This window comes from Stegastes partitus, unplaced genomic scaffold (assembly GCF_000690725.1).
Source record: "Stegastes partitus isolate 25-593 unplaced genomic scaffold, Stegastes_partitus-1.0.2 Scaffold1394, whole genome shotgun sequence".
Taxonomy (NCBI): domain Eukaryota; kingdom Metazoa; phylum Chordata; class Actinopteri; family Pomacentridae; genus Stegastes; species Stegastes partitus.
The window spans coordinates 126,454-147,650 of NW_007579125.1; the positions used below are offsets into that span (position 1 = coordinate 126,454).

The 21,197-nt window shown below is 38.4% G+C and overlaps 2 protein-coding genes across 2 annotated transcripts; one reads left to right on the top strand and one right to left on the bottom strand.

The window, feature by feature from the left end:
• Positions 1 to 52: 52 nt before the first annotated feature.
• parp2 (poly (ADP-ribose) polymerase 2) lies at positions 53 to 11,294 on the bottom strand. The gene is made up of 17 exons (XM_008299234.1): positions 11,113 to 11,294; positions 9,756 to 9,965; positions 8,760 to 8,927; positions 8,501 to 8,571; positions 7,558 to 7,608; positions 7,076 to 7,172; positions 6,855 to 6,930; positions 6,654 to 6,756; positions 6,381 to 6,534; positions 5,981 to 6,119; positions 5,806 to 5,869; positions 5,559 to 5,693; positions 4,002 to 4,129; positions 3,453 to 3,552; positions 2,402 to 2,500; positions 2,002 to 2,126; positions 53 to 1,110 (listed from the first exon to the last, which is right to left on the bottom strand). The coding sequence occupies exons 1-17, from the start codon at positions 11,183 to 11,185 to the stop codon at positions 951 to 953; spliced, it is 1,953 nt and encodes a 650-aa protein (XP_008297456.1). The 5' UTR covers positions 11,186 to 11,294; the 3' UTR covers positions 53 to 950.
• Positions 11,295 to 11,587: 293 nt separating this feature from the next.
• mettl17 (methyltransferase like 17) lies at positions 11,588 to 20,160 on the top strand. Its single transcript, XM_008299235.1, has 14 exons — positions 11,588 to 11,732; positions 13,114 to 13,255; positions 13,568 to 13,717; positions 13,808 to 13,895; positions 14,252 to 14,333; positions 14,498 to 14,571; positions 14,668 to 14,762; positions 14,856 to 14,926; positions 15,419 to 15,526; positions 16,051 to 16,119; positions 16,220 to 16,270; positions 16,367 to 16,459; positions 17,219 to 17,415; positions 19,860 to 20,160. The coding sequence occupies exons 1-14, from the start codon at positions 11,664 to 11,666 to the stop codon at positions 19,954 to 19,956; spliced, it is 1,386 nt and encodes a 461-aa protein (XP_008297457.1). The 5' UTR covers positions 11,588 to 11,663; the 3' UTR covers positions 19,957 to 20,160.
• The last annotated feature ends 1,037 nt before the right edge of the window (positions 20,161 to 21,197 follow it).

The window sequence follows — 21,197 nt, forward strand, 5'->3', positions numbered from 1 at the left end:
ACGTGTAGTTGTTGATTTTTTTTTTTTTTTGCATTATAACCCCAAACAATTATTAAAAGAAACAAAAACATCCAATTATTATTTTTTGGACATTAATAAGACACATTTCATCCCATCAAACTTGAGTTCCATCACTATGTTCTGTCCTTAAAGTCGGATTATTTATTAGATCCAGAAGGCCAATCGTGTTACACGGAGCACCGATGCTAAAACCAAAATGTAATGAACATAGCTTTCACTCATATTCAGACACTTATAGGAAGCAACACAGACAAAAAAAATAGTGCAAAATGTTCTATATACTTTCTTCCCTCCATCCACTCTAGTAAACCTGCTGTAGAAGCCACAAAAGAAATGTTTTGATAGGGTCCTCACATTATAAAGGATGATGTGATACATGAGAAAAACGCAGAAAACCCGCCGTAGAAAAGTCAGTTTTGTGGATATTTCCCCCCAGTTTTCATTTACATACTGACTGAAATGCACTGAACTATCAGATCTGTTAAGTCCTGCTGGTCACGTCGCTGTCGAGCTGCAATTAGTGTTTATTTTTCATCATCAATTCATATTCTGTCAGTTAGTCTATTTGTATAGAAAATGTCAAAAAGCAAAAAATGTATTAAAACTGATTGTTTTAGTGGGTGAACAGTCCAAAGATATTTAATTTAGAATCTTTTTTTTTTTTTTTAAAGCAGCTAATAGTGATGTTTGAAGAGATGCAACCATACTAGAAATGATGATTATCAGAATATCCACATCTTATTTTTCTGTCAGCTGGCTAATCAGTGAATTGCTGCAGAAACAAGTGTTTCAGTTTCCCACCCAGCAACAGCCGATCCCCAAAAGCAAGAGCTACACGGGAGCCAAGTGCACGTGAAGAATGGCTGAACAACAGATCTGGATGGAGAGGAGATTCCCAGATTCCACACCAGCACACCGTTTCTGCAGCCTCACCACAGCGAAGAGTAGTTGAACTGGATCCGCAGCAGGTACCTCATGCGAGTCTGGGCAGGATTGTAAACGATGAACTCGTTGTAGAGGAGCGAGTAGCTGTTGGTTTTGCCCACTCCGGTTTTCTTCGCGGGGCCCATCGGCACCGTCACGCCGTCCCTGAGGAAGAGAGAGACGAGGGAAAGTTGCGTTTTAGTTGTTTGTAACACATTAAGTACAAACTGACTTTCCTTTAAAATGATTCTCACTGTTTTTAAAAACATCCAAAACGTTTCAGATTCCTCTCACGAGAAGCCAAAACTAGTTTACCACTTAGTTCAACTTTCAAAAAAAAGCTGCTTTTTTGAGGTTTCAATCTTGTGCTCAATTAATATTTGTTGATCTTATTTATACATAAACAACCATCATTTTCTATTAAAGCAGCTCAGACTTTAACGTCAAGGTTGTGTGAAATGAAACGACTGCTTTGTTTCACGCTCGGCTCGCTGCACCGCGATAACAGCAGAGTTGTGTTGAATCTACAGAAGAGAAGCAGCACAGCAGGAGAAGCAGCAGAAGGTCAGTCCATTAGTGGATGAGTCACCACACGGCACAGTTCAGCATTTAGTATTTTGACTCTCGTTTAAGTGGTTTACATCCAAATTGCCTCCTGTGAATTTTTTCTTTTTAAAAACTGACATTTCTGTGCAGTGCTTGATCATGGCCCTCAATGAACAAGCCTAACGTATATTAAACAGATTAGGTAACCTATACAAGCTGTGTGAGGATGGAGGAGTCTCTGAGCTGAGTGTTGGACTCTGATGATGAGAACAATGACAGAAGTTAATAGAAAAACTGCTAAAGCTACTGACTAGGACCTATCCCATGGCACCAGCAATGATTTGTTACTAGCATCATGCAAAACGGCTACTTCCTGTAAGATTTATTTTGATATTTGTCTTCGCTAATGTAACTGCAAAACCTTTTCGCCAAGACGATGTAGTGGTTTTTAGTGTGTAACAGTTAAACACAACTACATCAGTACTTATCAGAGCAATGAGAGGGACTAACAGTGTGACAGAGTTTTTGGGGTCAGGTCCGGTCTGGCCCAGGCCCTTGGTGCTGTGTTTTCCAGCAGGCAGCTTGTTGGCTTCGTAGTCGGCGTCCAGCAGCTCGTTGGAGTCTCCCAGGGCGACCTGCAGCCACACAAACACAAAGAGCATTACCGTCCAATGACGTGTTGCATCACATCTGGGCCACACATGTGACATTACGTTCAATTAATGCACTTCTTTGCTCATTGGCTGGATCAGAGAACGGCTTGTTAGAAGGACAAGTAAGAGCGACAAATAGCAGAAGTGACACCTGCAAAAAGAAAACCCATCGCAGACTGTTGAAGATATTTCCTCAGTAAATCTCCTGCTGCAGCACCTGAAGGAAAATAGTTATAGTTAACCTCAGATAAACTCACCTCACACAGTAGCAGCAGCCCAACCTTGTTGTTCTGGCTGGCAAAGCAGTAGTTGGCACTTTTTGACGACATGTCAGCAAAGTAGATACCTTTACCAAACTGCATGAAAGAGAAATGAGAAAATTAAGATGTATGGCGATGATATTTTGCAGCATAATCATGGATCACTTAGTTTGAAAATGGCCAAAATGTTTTAAAAAATATGGAGAAATACAGTTTGAAAATCAAGAATGCGTCTGGGTTTTTCCGTCTCAAACCATCAGGGGCCTCCTGCTCGACGATCTCTGATTCTCTGGAAACGCTTTTTTCTCATAAACTATGAATATTTAAAATGCCATCTGTTAAATTTTAGACTGATTTATCAAATACGTGGAAAGATAAGTTTCCAAGATGTTTTTTGACCTAATATTTTAAAATATAAACTAATATACATGATTTTGGTTTTTTTTGATATGCAGCTACATTTGGTTCAGAAAACATCACTAGTTGACTTTTGCATTTTTAATTTTAGTGCTTAAAGATGGGATTTTTTTAATTCATCTCACCAATAATTACAAATTATTTTATCTTCGTGTCCAATATTGCATAATCTAAATCAATGACACGATGAGAAATAACTGTGAAAATTTAGACTTTTGTCCTGAGATAGTTTAATTCCAACATAACCATTATTTTAATGTGTGAAAAAAAGGGAAAATAGAAAAAAAATCTCTATATAGAAAGTCAAGCTAAAATTTCTTGAATATTATTATAAATATCCATATTTTTATCTATAAAAATGTCGGCCAAATCAGAGTTGGTTGAGTGAAAAATGATGTGGAAATCTGATTTTTTGGTAAATAGTCTGCACTTATGGAGCGCTTTTCCGCATTAGTGGTACTTAAAGCGTTTTACAACATGTTTCTGATTCACCCGTTCACAGACACATTGACAACTTTGGCTTCGGTGTCTTGTTTTTTTTTTCTTTGCTATTTTCTAAATCAGACTTGCTTTTGAGGCAGACAAACTAACAGACGATCAAGTCTACGTGTGTCTTTTCTTCCATCCCTACCATGTAACCGGTGACGGGAGCTTCAGGTGGGGCGATTCGGAGGCCTTTACTGAGGATGCCGACCCAGTTGGTGAGACGGGAACCGTGCCACAGCAGAGTTCTGGTCGTCATACAAACAGGCAGAGTTCATTGTAAAGTAAAACATCATTTTAATCAACATCACTGTCACATTTTTTTATAGGTAAACAAGGAACTTATGCTGCTCATACTGGATGCCATGTCTTCTGTGCACTCTTCAATTACTTTCTTATCATATACGAACCATTTTTTTGCACTTCTGTTAACTCCACAGGTCACTTTCACTATTTTTTGCACCTTATAGCATTTTTGCTGATGTATATGTTGATATACTTTAAATTTTAATATACACTTTTTTTATTTTAACACATACTTTTATATTCTAAATCCATGCTGGGCTAATTGCAACAGAGCTTCGTTCTGTGTGCACTTGTGGTACATTGAATGACAATAAAGTCTGTCTGGTCTAACTCTAACTTGACAAATCAGAAATCAAAGTCAGCATAAAGCAGTCATGACATTCCTGCTAACCTGTTGTGTATCTGCGAGAGGAAGTTGCCGCTCTCCCCGTCTCTGTCCACAGAGAACATGTCCAGGACAGTCATGGTGTAGTCACGGTGGGTGGAAGCATGAGTGGACTGCAGATACTTTTCTATCACCTTTGGCACAGAGAAGAGGGAATTTATTGCAAAACCCAGCAGCAACCCACGATGAATGTCCCAATCCCAATCTTAAGATCCAATTCAAGGACCCAGCAAAATTTCAACAAACACATGACACGAAGGTGCATGTTACACTTACAGAGAAGCTACTTCACTTGATCCTGACTTGATTTAACACAAGCTAGAGGGCATTAAGAAGGCTTTGGCATGGTACCATTTACTAGCTAAACTCCCACAATGCTCTCTGCTTTCCAACATGGAACTGCTACCTGGTCTGATTGCCACAGTATTAAACAGTAAGAGGTTCATTGGTTACGCTGCAGTACCTGGTGGTAAAACCAAGCACTACAGCTAATATACAATACTTGAAGTGTGTATTATATGGTAAAATGTTACCAGGTATCAACAGACAGTAAATAATACATGTGTTGGACAGAACTGTGAGCAAATAAAACTTGATATCCCTCATAACCACACAAGTTAAAGGCTGTCAGTGGAGAAATGAGCCTTTTTGGCCTTAACTACAATGGATTCTGTTGCAGAAAGACATCTGACTACGTATATGCTATCAGGAACTGTGAGCAATTAAAGTAATGTAATAATTTGCTCAAGTTGAAGTTTAAAGAATTAACTTTCTCTTAATTGTCATCTCAGCCATATATAAAGCATATGATGGGATGAAATAGACAATATGTACTGCAGGGTAAAATACAAAGTGCGAACATACAGTTTGACGAGACAAAACAGTGTAGAAGTGGACACCATAGCGCATCGGTCCCCAACCACCGGGCCGCGGACCGTTACCGGACCGTGGGTCATTTGGTACTGGGCCGCACAGATAGAATAAAAACGTTTTATTGGTTTATTTTTATTTCCAGCAGAGACTGCAGGGTGTTTTATTTTGAAACATGACTAGCTCGTCTTCCCGTCACTTCCGTTTTCGTTCGTTTCCCGCACTTGACTGTCAGTTTTTATGTCCGGCTGCTAAACGAAGCCGTCAGTCAAAAACAAACGTCTCAGGAGAGCTGCTTTGGAAAGTGGGAGAGACTTGATACTGAGACAGAGAAAAAGTAAACATGTTAAGCAATAAAAAGTAATTTTATTTATTTATGAAACTTTTTAATAGAAAAAAAAAAACAATTATTATTTGTTAGGTGCGCAATGACCGGTCCGTAGAAAAATTTCTTGCTTAAAACCGGTCCGTGGTGCAAAAAAGGTTGAAGACTGCTGCCATAGCGGATGAGACTGACTAAACACTGACGACTGTATCCGTTTCAGGGCTAATAACAGGTTGAGTCAAACTAAGCTGAACTGTTTTGAATCAATCCGTCCAACTGTCTTGTTACCACCACTGTTGCTTTTTAAATTTGGCTGTCATGATACAAGTTCAGCAAATTGGTTAGTAAATTATTGAAAACACACTGACCGTGTACTCATTGCTGCTGGAATCAACAGGCTGCAGTTTGCACTGGAGGGAGTGGTACTGTCTGTCCAGAGGGTGTTCATCACTGTCCTCACTGGACTGGACCATTTTAACTGCTATCTGGATGTCACTCAAGGCCTTAAAAAGAAAGCAGACAGACTTTAAATGTACACATGGTTCAGTATGTAGCAGATAAAGACAAAAACATCACCAAACTGGAGCACTTCTTAACTCATTCGAAAAATCTTACCTCCAACAGGGCAATCTTTTCCTTCAGTTCGTCTTCTGAGCGAATGATTGGAGGAGTTTTCAACCTAAAAAAGAAATACTTTCTTTAGCTACAACAACACAGGAATCCATGTAAACAATTCAGACGTTGGTTCTGATGCAGCAGTGTGTTAACAGTTGAACTGCACATTCCCTACCCAAAGTCATGTGGGATGCGGGTGTAAAACTGGTTGCACGCTTCCAGCAGCTCTTTATTGCTGCCCTTCTTCTTCAAACACTCTTCGATTCTCTTCAGTGCCGTGTAACCTGCACGGATCTGCTCTGAGGTCAGCTTCCCTAAAGGTACGAAGAAAAACACAAACAGCATGAAGCAAAACAGTGAAAGCTTTGGAAATACTGGTCACTTTTTCACCAGCGGAATACATTCAAACAGTCATGAGACACAACTGAGAGCTTGTTTGCATCTTTTGATGATATTGTCGCATGATTGATGCGGAAAAGTAAATTTTGAGGATGTAAAGTGTACAAACTAAAAGAGTATATCATGACACACTTCAGTACATTTCTGCAGTGATTTGTTTGCAAATTGAGACCGACCGAGCGGAGCTTTCCGCGTGTCGAACTTCATCTCCAGCACACACTCCTCCATGGCTTTGAGGTCACAGATGAGCTCCAGGAGAGACTGAACCTTCACATCCAGCTTGGAGGTCTTCTTTTTGGGCGCAGCATCCACCACGGTCTGGTTTTCCTCCTGGAACAGTGAAATACATTCATGAACACAACAGAAGCTGCTTTTTTCCAAGATGTCAAGTCCTAAGGATAAATATGTTAAGGGCATAAATATTTTTGGCTCTTTAAACTTCAAAGTACCTTTTCATTCGTGCTGTAGTCCATGAACACCAGGTCATATTTTCCAGCTACTTTCTCAAAACTGTCTCGCTGCTCCCACTCATTCTTTGTCTTGTCAAAGAACCTGCAGCAAAAAAAAAAGAAAAAAAAGCAGAATTGTATTAAGCACACTTCCACGCAAGACCTGTGGCAACCTTCTTTAAATCAGTCACACAGTCTCACTTTTTCTTGAAGGTATCTTTGGCCTTCAGCAGGTCTCCACCACAGGCTGTGAGGCTGCTTTGACCCACTTTACCCACTGCACAAACACCACATAAAAAATGAATTAATTCAGTCACCACACAGTAATTTCATTTCAGAAAAGCTTTCTTGTGTATATTTTTTTGCATAATGACCAACATTTACATACAAATAAAAACAAAATCAGAGAGCAGTAAACTCACCTCTGCCCCATCTGTTCCACACGCTGTAAGCCTTTGAGCTGTCGTCCTCCAGCAGCTGGATCAGGTAGTATTTATTGTTGTTGAACTGAAGATTAGTCTGCAAAATAAGACAAAGCTTAAAAATTAATTCGCCCTCCCACAAGCCATAATCTAAAATGAAAACACAATTGTTTTAAAGCCTTTGCTTGATTTAATTTCGTTAGATATCATTTCAGAAGCAGTCTAGGAGTTGTTAACTGTGAAGCACAGTAAAATTAATTTGTTCTAAAATCAAATGCTTGAAACCATAAATAGATGTAATTAGAATTTCTATTAAACTAAGCTCAAATTACTGCTTTAGTAAATCAGCACTACTCAGTGTGGGAAAACAAAATATTTGATGAAAACATACCTCCAGCTTTGATTGTATAAAAGGTATATTTCCTAATAAATTTGGCATATAGCTGAATCAACCTGTAATTAAATGCTGTTCAAAGATTTACCTGGTTCAGCATCACATCATAAACATCTTTTCCTTCATTGTAGACATGAGCCTGAAAGAGAAAAGCAAAAATTAGTTACATAAATGAGGGTAACTACATTAAATTAGCATCCTGTAACATACTATTTAATGAGGTTTAAGACATACACAATTTAGGAAATTGCACACTTATAACACAAGTAAAAAGTGCAATAATAATTAAAATACTCCATAAGCTTTACAAACAAACAAGCAAACAAAAAATGATTTGATGAACCAATTGTAATTATTATTGATTAGCTTTCTAGTGTCCACTTAGCATTCTGAGACTGCCTTGTTTGTTCAGCTGACAACACAAAACCAAAAAAAATATGTATTTTATTCACTATTATTTAAAGAAAATTGACAAATTAAATTCTTTGTAATGTCTTGGAACAAGTAATTGCTAGCAATTTTTACATTCAAAAAATGACTAATTATTAGCTGTTTATCGATTCCGCTGGTAGTGGGGCGAAAAGATACGTAACAAGGACTGCAAATTAAATCTTAAAAGAAATAAAGATAAATTACAAAAAAAAAAAGTGTACTAGATATTATTCTCACGCAATAGCAGATAAACAAATAGCATAGTTGTTGGCATTTAGATGTGCAGAACTGAATGCTTTCATTTTGTTTGCTGCAATGACATTGTTCAGATTTGTTGCCTATCGACTGAGTTTTTGCTTGACTCGCTTACATGTTTAAAAAGTTACTCTGGTTAAACAAGATTTAAACTTCAATCTAATCATTTATGTTGTAACCAGACATTTAGAAGCACACTTACAACACCATGTCATGCCCACAAAGGGAACTGTAACTGGAGCAGTGCTTTGCCAAAACCCCTCTCACAACCAGGTGTCAAACCGCAAAACACAACCGATGTGACTCATGAGTTTCATGTCTCGTGTGGTCACAGGAAACTTTACCTTTCCAAGCTTGGCTTTACATTCAGCGTCCACTGGAGCTTTGCCCTTCATAACCACCGTCTTCACAACCTCTGTTGAGCACACGGACATCATGACATCAATGAGGTGAGCTGGCATTTGCTAGGTACACTATCACAACACTATCACATCCTGTTCACCTGTATAAACTCACAAGCGTAAAAACAGCAAAAAAAAAAAAAAAAAGTCCACAGTTGTAAATTAGTTAAACAACATATATAACAAACTAGATCTGTATTACCTTCGCTTTTTATTTCTTCTTTGGGCATTTCTTCCTTTTCTGTCAGCTTCTTGCTTTGTCCTCTCCTCCTCTTAGCTGCAGGTTGCTCTTCCGTCTCCTCCTCTTCCTTTTTAACTTGAACCGGTTTGCTATTCTGAGTATTCACGTCGCCAGCCTCACTGGAACTTTCTTAACAAAAGAACAGAAAATATATATTTTTTTAAATACTTTGAGAAGTTTAGCTTTTGTGCAAACCCAAATATGATGAAAAAACTGAACAAATGCAAGATAATTTTGATAATTCTGCTCCTGTGATTGGTACTATACCTATCAAAATGTTTACACAACTGCAACTATTTGAGCTGACTGCAATTATTTTGCATCATTAAAATAGTTTCACCTGTTAAAACCAGCTGGATCAAACTAACAGAAATATCACAGTTCAATCACTATTTCCATGTCATTTTCCAACATTTGCGCTCCCTTCTGCTATTGTTAAATAGCACAAACTATTCATCGAGGTGCCTAACTTTTAATATTTGACCGTCTGTATTTTAATAAGCATCTAAATTTCATGGATTTAGTTGCAAAGTCAAACACCACAGGATCTCTGTGGGCCCCTGCTGATATTAAGCCAAATGAAAAAGAAGGACAGCCCAGTAATGTGGAAGGAGCAATTTGTCACATTACCACCAAATTGCATATTATGAAGAGAGAAAGACAATTAAATCTTTAATCACGATTATTTACATGACAGTTATTATTCAACTGATATTTCATGATTGTGACAGCCCTAACTACTACAACTAACCCTAACCCTTTCCTAAAAATTCTAATACAACACTAGTTTTGAAAATGTAACAGTCTCATTTTACAATTCTAAATGTGGATTTGTTGAAAATAGACAGCCCCCAGAAAGCTGGCATGTTGAAGGGATGACAGAAACTAAGCATTAAAAAAAAAAATCTGGAAAAAGAAAAAGGGAACATATACAGTGTGATACATAATAATACAAACCTGGCTTTACAGTCTGAGAGCGTATTTTCCTCTTGTACTTAGTAACAGGGTTAATCTGGAACATCTTCTTTAGATCAACTTCGTAGGCTGTCCCCGAACCCAGACTCAGAGTGACAGATGTTTTCCCTGAAGAAACAGCCGAGTCCAACAAGGCACAGGCTGAAGGCGAATATGGTTCCCACTGTCCTTCATCTCCCTTCCACTGCCACACTGATCACATAGAGAAAGACAGAGTAGTTATAATTTCGCTGCTGAAACAGGTTGAATATTTTAATTTCAAAACACTTGGGGTTCCATTAACTTGTCATTTGCTGTTTTTGTTGCATTTAATAGAGTAAATGATTAATGCATTAACCCAAAACATCTTTAACATTAATCAAAATTGAACATAATCTTTCACAGCAGCCCTGGTATACAGGATAATTAAGATTAATAGCTCACCGTCATTAACTTGAAAAGTTACAATTGATTAAATTCATAAACAAGACATTTCTTTTCATTAAAATACTGGTTCTGATTACGGTTTGTTGCCTTTCACGGGTGTTTCTGTTCAAATTTTATTCCTCTGGTACTAATAACAGGTACAAACAAGTGGAAAGTAAACACAGAGAGTTCATTGTTTGTTAGTTTTACTTTGTTGTGGACAAAATTAATATAGTGCTTTTTCATTGTTATAATTTAAAGCTTCTGGAAAAGTCTTTTTTTTTTTTTTTTTTTAAAGGAAATTGCCAAAGGAAACGTGCAAAACGAAAACGAAACCAAAACAGGTATCTGCTTGAAGCATCACACATTGCAATTCCAATATATTGCCTGATATTAGCTGTAAAAGCCTAAAAATGATCCTTATTGCCGATATTTGTCTGTGAGCAATTTTGAGCCCAACAGTATGTTCAACTGTAGAAATATTACATGAAACAATTTGCTCTTATTTCACCCGAAGACCTGAATATTTGGTTAAACACCACCTCCTACTACTAAAGTGAAAAGTCAAATCTTCGTAAAACTGGTATTTAATGCCAAAACCGTGGATGTTTGCTTGGTGAACAGTATGAAGCTGCAATACAAATACAATGCACCACATACATCCGTTTTTATCCAGGACTCCTGTCTGACTGGTAAAACTGGATTTGACAGTTTCAGGTTATTATAACATGTCGTACCAGGTTCAGATACCACACTGAGAATAAACTTAGTTGATTTTTACAACTTTACATACACAGTAAAGCCAGGTTAGAGTACTTATAAGATCTGATAACACTGATTTCCTGCTGCTCTTTGCCCAGACATGTCCTCAGTCCGAGTGCCGTTGTCCACTTACAGCAGCTAACGGCAGCTAAAGCTAAAAACAAGCACCAACCTGTTTTCGACTGGACTTCTTCACTGTCTGGTGCACTCTGACTTTTATTTGCGGAACCTCTTGTTCGTCTCATGGTGTTTTATGGAACTACTTCGCTAGCTGCAGTGGTAAAGGGGCCACAAGTGACAATAGCACACCGCGGGAAAGTTTTCTCTACTAACTTCCTGCTTGCTGAACTGGTGTGTGCTGCTAAAGATCGTTTTTCTGTGCGCATGCGTATTGGCAGTTACCATGACAACGGTTTTAACTGAAGTCTATTAGACTGACAACGTTTGTTGCAAATACGTTCAACCATAATTTAAAATATATATATTTTATGCTTATGTGCAATTTTGTTCATACTATGATCACATGTTCACAAATTTGATCAAAGAAGAGAGTGTGCACCTTTGTCTTAAAGGGGGAACAAAGTTTCAAGGCTAAAAGGTTCCGCCTTAGCTCATAGTCGGAATTATTTTGTTAATGGACCGGTAAGCTCCTAACGTGCCGAACGTGGATGGAATTTATGAGTTTAATTTGAGACTATTAAAATACTATTTAGCACCGCGAACATGGCATCGCGGTGCTTCGCCACTTGTGTTCTCCGTCAGCGGGCGGTTGTGGTGAAGCCGACCCGCAGGGTGAGTGCGGTTCGTGGGTGTCATTGAACGCAGCGTCGTTTATCATGGAGGTCAGATAAACTGTTAACACACAGCTAGGAGAAAGAAAGAGTTAAACTCAGTTCACAGCACAGATTTATGGGGTAAAAATGTTAGAATATTTGTTGTATATGATTATTATTAGGGTTTAGGCTGCAGAATGGAATAAAAACTTCAAACGTTTCTCACTAGTGTTTTGGGTGATGAAACCTACAACTGGTTAAAATAACATTGATTTCATTTGCGACAAACTGAAAACGTGTTAGATATCATCAACAAACTACCCAGCTTGATTAATATTTGTCTTGTTTATTACCTCTGTATTATTCTCTGCTTTATTTTTGTTTGATTTGTGGTCATATTGGTTGGACTTATACATACACTGTCTAATCTGCGTAAAATTGATGTTTTTCAACAGGATTCAAAGAACTAAACATTCTGTGATCTAAATACTTCTCAGATATTTGTCTTCGTTACTAAATTTATGTTTGTGCCCCTTCTATTGTCATTTTTTAAAGAAACCTCTTCCAAATTATTTTAGCGTACTGCAAAAATTCATTCTTAAAATCGTTTTTTTGGGGGGTCTATTTTTTCTGTCAGTCAGTATTACTCAGATGTATTTAATTAGAATTATGAAAATAACTGTTGGGTTGGCTAACAAACTGTTTAATTGTGCATTCGCTTATGTTACTGATGATGTAGTTGTGATCTTTCTTAATAAAATTCCTGAAACACACCTTTATGTTCCCAATTGATTTAAGTGTTATTTTTGTATTTAATTAAAACAGTGTTGACTTCTTTGTATAGAAAGAGACACGCAAAAAATTCAAAGCATATTGATGGTCGAAGAATGAAAGCATTGCATGCAGTTAAAACTAGTACAGGGGAGAAATTTCACTATTTGACTATTTACACACATTGTCATTATTTTTTATGCAAAACAGTGTGAGATGCACATTTCTGGAGTAGGTGTTTGAGAAATAAGATTTCCGTCTATCTTGCCTTGCAGATTTCAGTCCTTCTGCCATTCAGTTTGTAGGTAGTTTGTTTGTGATGCTCCTCTTGTGTGGATGATGGCAGGATAATAGGAATAAAATATTCCAATATGCACATTTTTTATGATAATATATATATATATATCACCTTGAAATATAGTTCTTGTAAATGTAATTAAGAAAATGCATATCCAGTGTGAGTGTGAGAGTGTGAGTTATTTAAATAAGAAATCGAACATACGGTTATAGTTGGACTGGACTGAAGATTTTAGAAAATCTGGTTCTAGTAGTATTTTTGTTCTGTGCATTATTATACTTGACCTTAAAGGTGTATCAAATCTACATTCATGTGAACTTTACACTCTCAGGCAATGAGTGCAGCTGCCCATCTGCAGCCCCAGGCAGATTTCCTGAAAGGAGAAAAACACAGGAAGCACCCTGGTGTGACCAACCTGAAAGCTCTGCGACTACCCGAGGAGCTCCAGGTGGCTGCGCAGTCGATTATTCACAGTAAGCTCTGTTGTCATGTAGTACTTGTCAGCTAATATACCAAATGATTCCTGCTTCTCAAAATTTGTGAAAACACTTTATCACTCCTCCTCTCCGGGTTCTCCGGCTTCCTCCTACAAGTCCAAAAACATATTGAGGCTAATTGATGATTCTAAATTGTCTGTAGGAGTGAATGTGAGTGCTTGGTTGTCTGTCTCTAAGTGTAGCCCTACGAGAGACTAGTGATAGCCCCACGCGACCCTAGTGAGAATTAAACGATGTATAGATAATGGATGGATGGACTTTATCACTCCTTAATCTCTCCACCTACAGGAGCTCAGGTCACTCGGCTCCCCGAGCGTACTCACAAACTCACAAACGTCCTGTGGAGCCGGAAACGAGCAGTCGAGGATTTACCGCTCAGGCAGAAAGCTATGAGTCTGGAGAAGCAGCTCTGGGAGGAAGCCATGCAGAAGGATGGAGGTGGGTGGCACATGGACAAACAGTGATAACAACTGTGGAGAGATTTTCTGATGCAGCAGCTGGAGAAAATACATGTGCTTTGTATTGCAGATATTGATGAGGAGGCGGTGGAAGACCGCATCAGGAGGAAGGTTTTCTCAGAGCTCAGAAGAACGACATATCGCTGGAGTCCCCTGAAGTAACGCACAATTTATACACTGTGCATGCTCTTTTGTACATGGATAGTAGCCATGAATCTGTTAAATTTAGAAAATTACGGGTGTGTTCAGACATTCTCTCTCTGTTAGTTGACCCATTTCTCGTGGAGAAGCTGCCTCCTTTACCGATATTAGGCTAATCTATGCCAGTGTTGACGAATATTGAACAGTTTAAACCTTTAATTTATAGAGTTTAGATGCTATAAAAGTCTTATGTGTTGAATTTTACTGTATAAGAATGTAATGTTGACAGATTGACCTTTCAAAAAACAGTAAACGGTGAACTCAGTTACATTTTGGAGCTTGAGTTGTAACAGACAGACTCTCTGTGTTGCAGGTTTGATGAAGAGTTAGGTGTGGTGTACATGGCGGCTCGGCTGGCTGGAGGCTACGCAGCCGTGAGGAGAGCTCTGAATGAGGTAACGAAGAGGTGTTAGATGGGATCATCGTCGGTGATGTGTGGGGCTTTCCTTTTAAGAGAGTTGGTTCAAGCAGATCACATAGGAAAAGCCTGTAAAAGTTACGGTGTCAGAGGGTGAGGTTTGTGCTTTATCTCTCCTAAGTGAGTGTTTTTGTATTTCAGATAAAGAAGAGAGATCCTTCGTTTGCCCCTCAGTCTCTCCTGGATTTTGGTTCAGGCCTGGGAACCGTTGCTTGGTTAGTTTGCAACACTGGTGCAACATTAAGAGAGTTTTGTCTAAATTAAATAAAAACAGTAAATGAAGTCTCTTTTTTTTTTTTTACTTCTGACAGGGCGTCCCACTCGTGCTGGGGCGACTCTTTGAAGGAAATGGTGTGTGTGGACAGCTCTGGGCCAATGAACATTTTGGCTGAACGACTTCTCAAAGGTACACACAAACTATTTTACTAGTTTATTTTAAAGTCAAGCACAGTATTTAATTTAAAAAAAACTGAGCATTTGTGCGTTTATTGTTGCGCAGGTGATGATGAAAGAGCCGAACCTCACTTCAAGCAAGTCTATTTCAGACAGTTTCTCCCTGTCTCTCCTAAGGTAAGGCCCCCGAAATACATTCTGCATTCACTGTAAGAAAGTTACAGGTCCTTCAAAACATACTTTGTGTTATAACCTTTAATTCTGAGTCATAAATGAGATGAAAACAGAGACATTTCTGGTCTTAAAGTCACATGGAAAAAGTTGGTTCGTGGATAGTTTGTCCACAATCATTATTATCGAGATGCATTTAAGTAATATGTAAGAAAGCTTCAAACACACATTTAGGTTTTCATACCTCCAATAGATTATTAATAAAATAAAAGTGTAGGGCACTGAGGCTAGAAAGACACACAGAGCAAAATAAAGTCAAAACATTAATGAGAATATTAGCATTACATGCAGTTAAAAGTAGCTCCAAAAAGTGGGGCAAGGTGACAGAAACATAGTGATTCTAATGGATTGTCTCCTCATACTTTTGCAGTGATGTTGCCAACTTTGCAGATAATCCTAAGGATGAGAAATTGTGACCTGTCTGTTTCATTTTTATAGGTGCAGTTTGACTTGGTAGTCGCAGCTTTCACCCTGTCTGAGCTTCCTAATGGGAAAGATCGAGAAGACGCAGCATTCACACTGTGGAGAAAGACGAGCTCGTATCTGGTTGGTTAAAACAACGATAAAACTCACAGATGGTGCACATTTGTGTGTTCTGTTGCTCACTGGACTACTGGAAGATTTTAATTTATAGTAAAATATATTATGTAGGGCTGCAAGGTGGCGCAGTGGGTAGCACTGTTGCCTCGCAGCAAGAAGGTCGCCAGTTCGCGTCCCAGTGAGGACACCCAGGATCTTTCTGTGTGGAGTTTGCATGTTCTCCCCGTGCAGCGCGGGTTCTCTCTGGGTTCTCCGGCTTCCTCCCACACAGTCCACAAACATGTTGAGGTTAATTGGTGATTCTAAATTGTCCGTAGGTGTGAATGTGAGTGTGCTTGGTTGTCTGTCTCTAAGTGTAGCCCTGTGATAGACTGGTTACCTGTCCAGGGTGTCCCCTGCCTTCACCCTAAGTCAGCTGGAATAGACTCCAGCCCCCCATGACCCTAGTGAGGATTAAGCGGTGTATAGATAATGGATGGATATTATGTAAGTGGTAGTCCTGATAATGTTTTTCACATTTTATGTTGTAGGTGCTGGTGGAAAACGGGACCAAAGAAGGCCACCAGACGCTTATGGAGGCCAGAGACACTTTATTAAATGTACTCAAATACAGTAAAGAAGATTTAACACGTGCAAGATGCTGTTGTGTAAATAATTGACGCAGTTAATCAAACTAAAATGACATTTCTTTAACTCCAGAAAGAAGAGAAGACTATCCACGACTTCAGACCTGCGTCAGTTTTTGCGCCGGTACGTTTAACTCACAGCTGGTTTAAATCATACCATACACTCAGCCAACAGTCTTATTGCATCTCCTCCCTATTGTTGTGTTTTTTTTCCCCCCAGTGCTCTCATGAACTCATGTGTCCTAAACTGGCCCGAGAGCCCATCACACCCTGCAACTTCCAGCAGATGTACCATCCTCTGTCTCTGCCTGGGGTAACAGTCAGCTCCTACTTACATCTGTCGACTGAATTCTTCTTAAAACAGTGAAAAAAAAAAAAAGGATAAAAGTTCATTCTTAACCCTGGAAATAATAGTTTAAACAGAATGAACGCTTTTTAGCAGTGAAATATTTGTCAAGTCAGACTGTAAACAAAAATACTTCTTACATTTGCAAACAAAGTCCCAATCAGCCACATAGTTTCCTTCCAGAAACAGAGTTTCTTATATACAGTCATTCAGAAAAACTACTCTTCAGATTAAGTCACTGAAACAAGCTGTTTAATTGCTTGTAGCTTTATAACTTTATTTTCTGCGCCTTCTTGTGTTTTTGTCAATAAATTAGTGCAAAGCCGCTTCTGTAGGTGGCGCTGTTTTCTTTATTTTCCCAGCTCCTGTGTCATCACAGCTCAAGCTGACGTTTCTGTGTTTAAAACTAGTTTTTAAAAAGTTAAAGTCAAAAGTCAAAGCAAACTTTTTTGTCAATATCTCTACATGTGCACAACATACAGAGAAATTGAAATGCTGTTTCTCGAAGTCCCGTAGTGTACAGAAAGCAAAAATATAAATATATATAAAGAATACAAATATAAATACAGTGCAAATGCTGCAGGTGTGCAAAATAGTATCTGTGTCAGCACACTGGGATCAGCGTGCTTGTGAGCATTTTAAACTCTTTACTGTTTAAATCACCACAATTACAAGGCAGAAGTTAGAATATACAAGCAAACTGAAAACGTTTCTATTTCATAACAGATAAAGAACAGCAATCATAGCATGGAGAAGTTCAGCTACCTGATTCTGAGTCGGACGGAACCAGTGGAAGCAGAAGGAGTGACCTGGGCGAGGCTGACCGCTCCGGTGCTGCGCAGATCCAGACATGTTCACTGTCACATGTGCTGCCCCGACGGACAACTGCAACACAAGGTGGTGACGGCACGAAAGCACAGCAGGTAAACGTCCTGCAGCGCACAAACGCATCTCATTATTTTCTTGTAGAAAAAAACAGTGATGAAGTGAGGACTGCAGCATTGCCTCATTCAGTGGCTTTAATAACTTCTTCTTTGAAGTTGCTTTGCATTTTTTTGTCATTGCTTTGTGTCTGCGTGTAGTTATTTGTGTCTCTGCGGTTGTTTTGCATCTCTTTGTAGTGGTTTTGCATCTCCGTGAAGTTGCTTTTGTGTTTTTGTAGTTGTTTGTAGCTGTTTATCGTTGTTTCGTGTCTAGATGTAGTTACTTGTAGCTGTATTTTGTGCCTCTTTGTAGTTGTTTCATGCCTCTTTGTCATTGCTTTGATGTCTTTGTGGCTGTTTTTGTGTCCTTGTAGTTGTTTAGCATCACTTCTGTAGCTGTTTTGTGCCTCTTTGTAGTTGTTTTGCATCTCTCTGTAGCTGTTTTTGTATCTATTTGTTCTTGTTTTTACATCCACATATAGTTGTTTTGTGTCTTTTTACGCTTGTTTTTGTTCATCAGGCTCTGAGATTCAGGTAGTGATATAATGCTACCAAATACAGGTTTCAGCTGAACATAGCACTAATTTAATAAAATGCAATAAAATAAAATATACTTTATTATCCCAGACCTGGGAAATTAAAAACAGCAGCATCCAAAATCCTAGAAATAATTATTTAGAATTCTATAGAATCATTGAAAATTCTATAGAATAATTTTGAATTCTATAGAATTATTTAAATTTCTATGGAATTATTTAGAATTCTATAGAATTTTTTAGAATTCTATAGAATGAAAAATACTTTATTTATCCCAGACCTGGGAAATTAAAAACAGCAGCATCCAGAATCCTAGAATTAATTATTTAGAATTCTATAGAATCCTTGAAAATTCTATAGAATCATTTAGAATTCTATAGAATTTTCATGGATTCTATAGAATTTTTTTAGAATTCTACAGAATCTTTTAGAATTCTATAGAATTATTTAAAATTCTATGGAATTATTTAGAATTCTATAGAATTTTTAGAATTCTATAGAATTGTTTAGAATTCCATAGAATCCTTGAAATTCTATAGAATCATTTAGAGTTCTATAGAATTTTTCAGAATCCTTGGTGCAGCGCCGCTCTTTAACGCTAACGTGCCAGCATTACACCATCTCTCATTCACACACATGGCGAGTCCCCAGCCTTTCTTCTTACTGCTGGTGAAATCCGTCCAAAGTTACGAGCAAGTCCAGAGTGAGTTCATTTAGCCATGACTCCATGAACTACATACGGCTGCACTCCCATTACTCCCACTGCAACCGGGTCAGCGCTGTTAGCTGTTAGCTCTTAGCTCTTCCATCTGTTAGGGAGAGACCTCATGTTTCTATGATGATGGATGGACAGATGACTTGTAGCGTCTCCTCCTCTCCCGAGGCTTCAGTCTTGCCCTGCATCCGTTCTTCCTCCTGCGGAGCTCATCGGGGATGTCCGATCTCTCCCACGGCGGTGGCTTGGCCTGGCTCAGCGCCAACAGCTGTTGATGAGTGTAACAACAATAGAGCCATGGCTCGGTGGCTCAACGGCTCACAGGCTCACCAGACGCAGACCCCAAAAACTCACAAAAACAAGCAAAGAACAGACAAACAAAAACGTAATCTGCATCTCCTATATTCCCGCACAAATGTGGTACAGCTGTGTGAAATTAAAATATTAAAGATAGAAGAAAAGTCAAAGTAAATAGCTAAAACACAGAAAGCAGGTAGGAGCCGCTGCAACTGGCTGCCACTCTCACAGCGCCATAGCATTTTTAATTTTAATGGACTCATTTAAAGCTTTTTTCCCCCAATATTACGCAGTGCTGACTATTTAGTTATTTTCAAAAATGCAAGCCACATTTACATTTTCACATTTTTTGTTGTTTCAAAATATTTTAAGATATTAGGGATAGAATATTGCAATTTTTCCAAGTCAAGGTGAGATTCCAAAGTAAAGATAAATAGCCCCAGGAGTACCTTGCATTTTAGTAAAATAAAATATTGTATTCAGGCTTTACCAAACTCCAGTTGTTTTTGTACAGTATTTAACCAGCTAACGTGAGGAAACTTGCATTAAAAACCATTTATAGGCAGCCATTTGTCATGAAGAAATATTACTGGCTTTCATTATGTGGCAGATTAATATTCATAAATTTAAAAAAAATGTGTTCAAGTAAATGCTCTTATTCTGGTGATAATTAAGAATGTGCTGATTAAATTTGATTCAGTTTACTAGTAAAAAATAAAAACAACAAACAATAATAGGGTACGACAAGATTTCAAGTAGACTTAGATTCAAATCCAGCCTTTACTATCTGATCGTGTCTCTGAACAGTGGAGAAATTGGGACACCATTTGTTTATTAGCTTTTATGTGACTTTTCTAGATTTTCCTGTTAACTGTGTGTCATTTTCCCGAATCAGAGACGTGTACCGCTGCGCTCGGAGCAGCGACTGGGGAGATCAAGTGCCCATCATTCCGACAGTCGAAGAAGACGTCACCAGTGATTCAGAGGGATGATTCAGCCATTATGATACAATCTCTGGACTTTAGAAACAGCGGAAACACCCTGAAGCTGCTGGTTACACATAACATCTACATTTCCTCACTGTAGCTGTTAAAATACTGACTCATATATATGTGAAGCTGCTGTCATAGCTGTACTTCACCCATCTTTATTGTGTCCCACCTTCAATAAAAGGCTGTTTATTCTTTCATAAGCACCATAGACTGAAACGTGAGCTTTTTTTTTTTTTTTTAAAGTTCCCAGCTAGACACTGAAATTTCCTCCTGCATGTTTCAGTGCACCGAGTTAAAATTCAGACTATTATGTTTCTTACTGAGAGAATCCCGTTGAACCTAATGATGATTTGCAGTCACATAGGCCTTCAGTGATGCAGTTGTAAGGACAGCTACACTGCAGTGGATGTAGTGGTCAAAGAATGTGAAGATTCAGTGGTTTAAGTGTTCAGATATGTTATCTTGTGTCCGGTGGAGCTGCGAGGTTAACGGATCTGATTGTTGATTAATTATTTAAGTCACTTTTCAAGCTTCTCAGTGGTTTCTTGTGCGAGTCAACTGTTGACAGCATCACCTCAGGCTCTGTAAAACTGTGATGGGCATGTTTCACCCTTTTGTCTCAGATAAAGAGTTAATTGAGATAATAATCTACAGAATCATTCATAATCCAGGCTTCACACTTCACACCTGACATCTGACAGCATTTTCTTCTGCATCTCTGCTCACATTAGAGTTTGTGTGAAAGGAAAAAGCTCTGCCCAACGCCTTTGATATGAGCATGTATGTCTTGGCACGACATGTATCAAGTCCCAGTGCATCCTTAATGGACAAAAGTTACTGATATTTAGAGCTGTCTGTTATAAGAACCGTTTTTTTTCACAGGTATGTTTGAGTTTTGTACTTTTTGTCACTCAACACTCAACACTCAACAACAACCGAATCAACAGTTCAATGCATTTGTGCATTTGTTTTTTTCAAAATAAAAGCCAAAATCTAATGATACAAATCGAGATCAGAGTTAAAAGCAAGGTTCAGAAGGGAAGCCTATAAATAATTGAGGGTTAACACTTTGGTGTTGAAGCCACTGTGGAACTGAGAAAACAGAAAAGTGGAGTCCAGGGACGTAAACAGGTCAAGTAACCACCAGCAAAGGACTCCATGATTAACACCAGTTTGTAGAATTCGTGGGAGGTTTGTCATTTATCTGGGACTTAAAAATATTCTTCCTTTAGCATATCCAA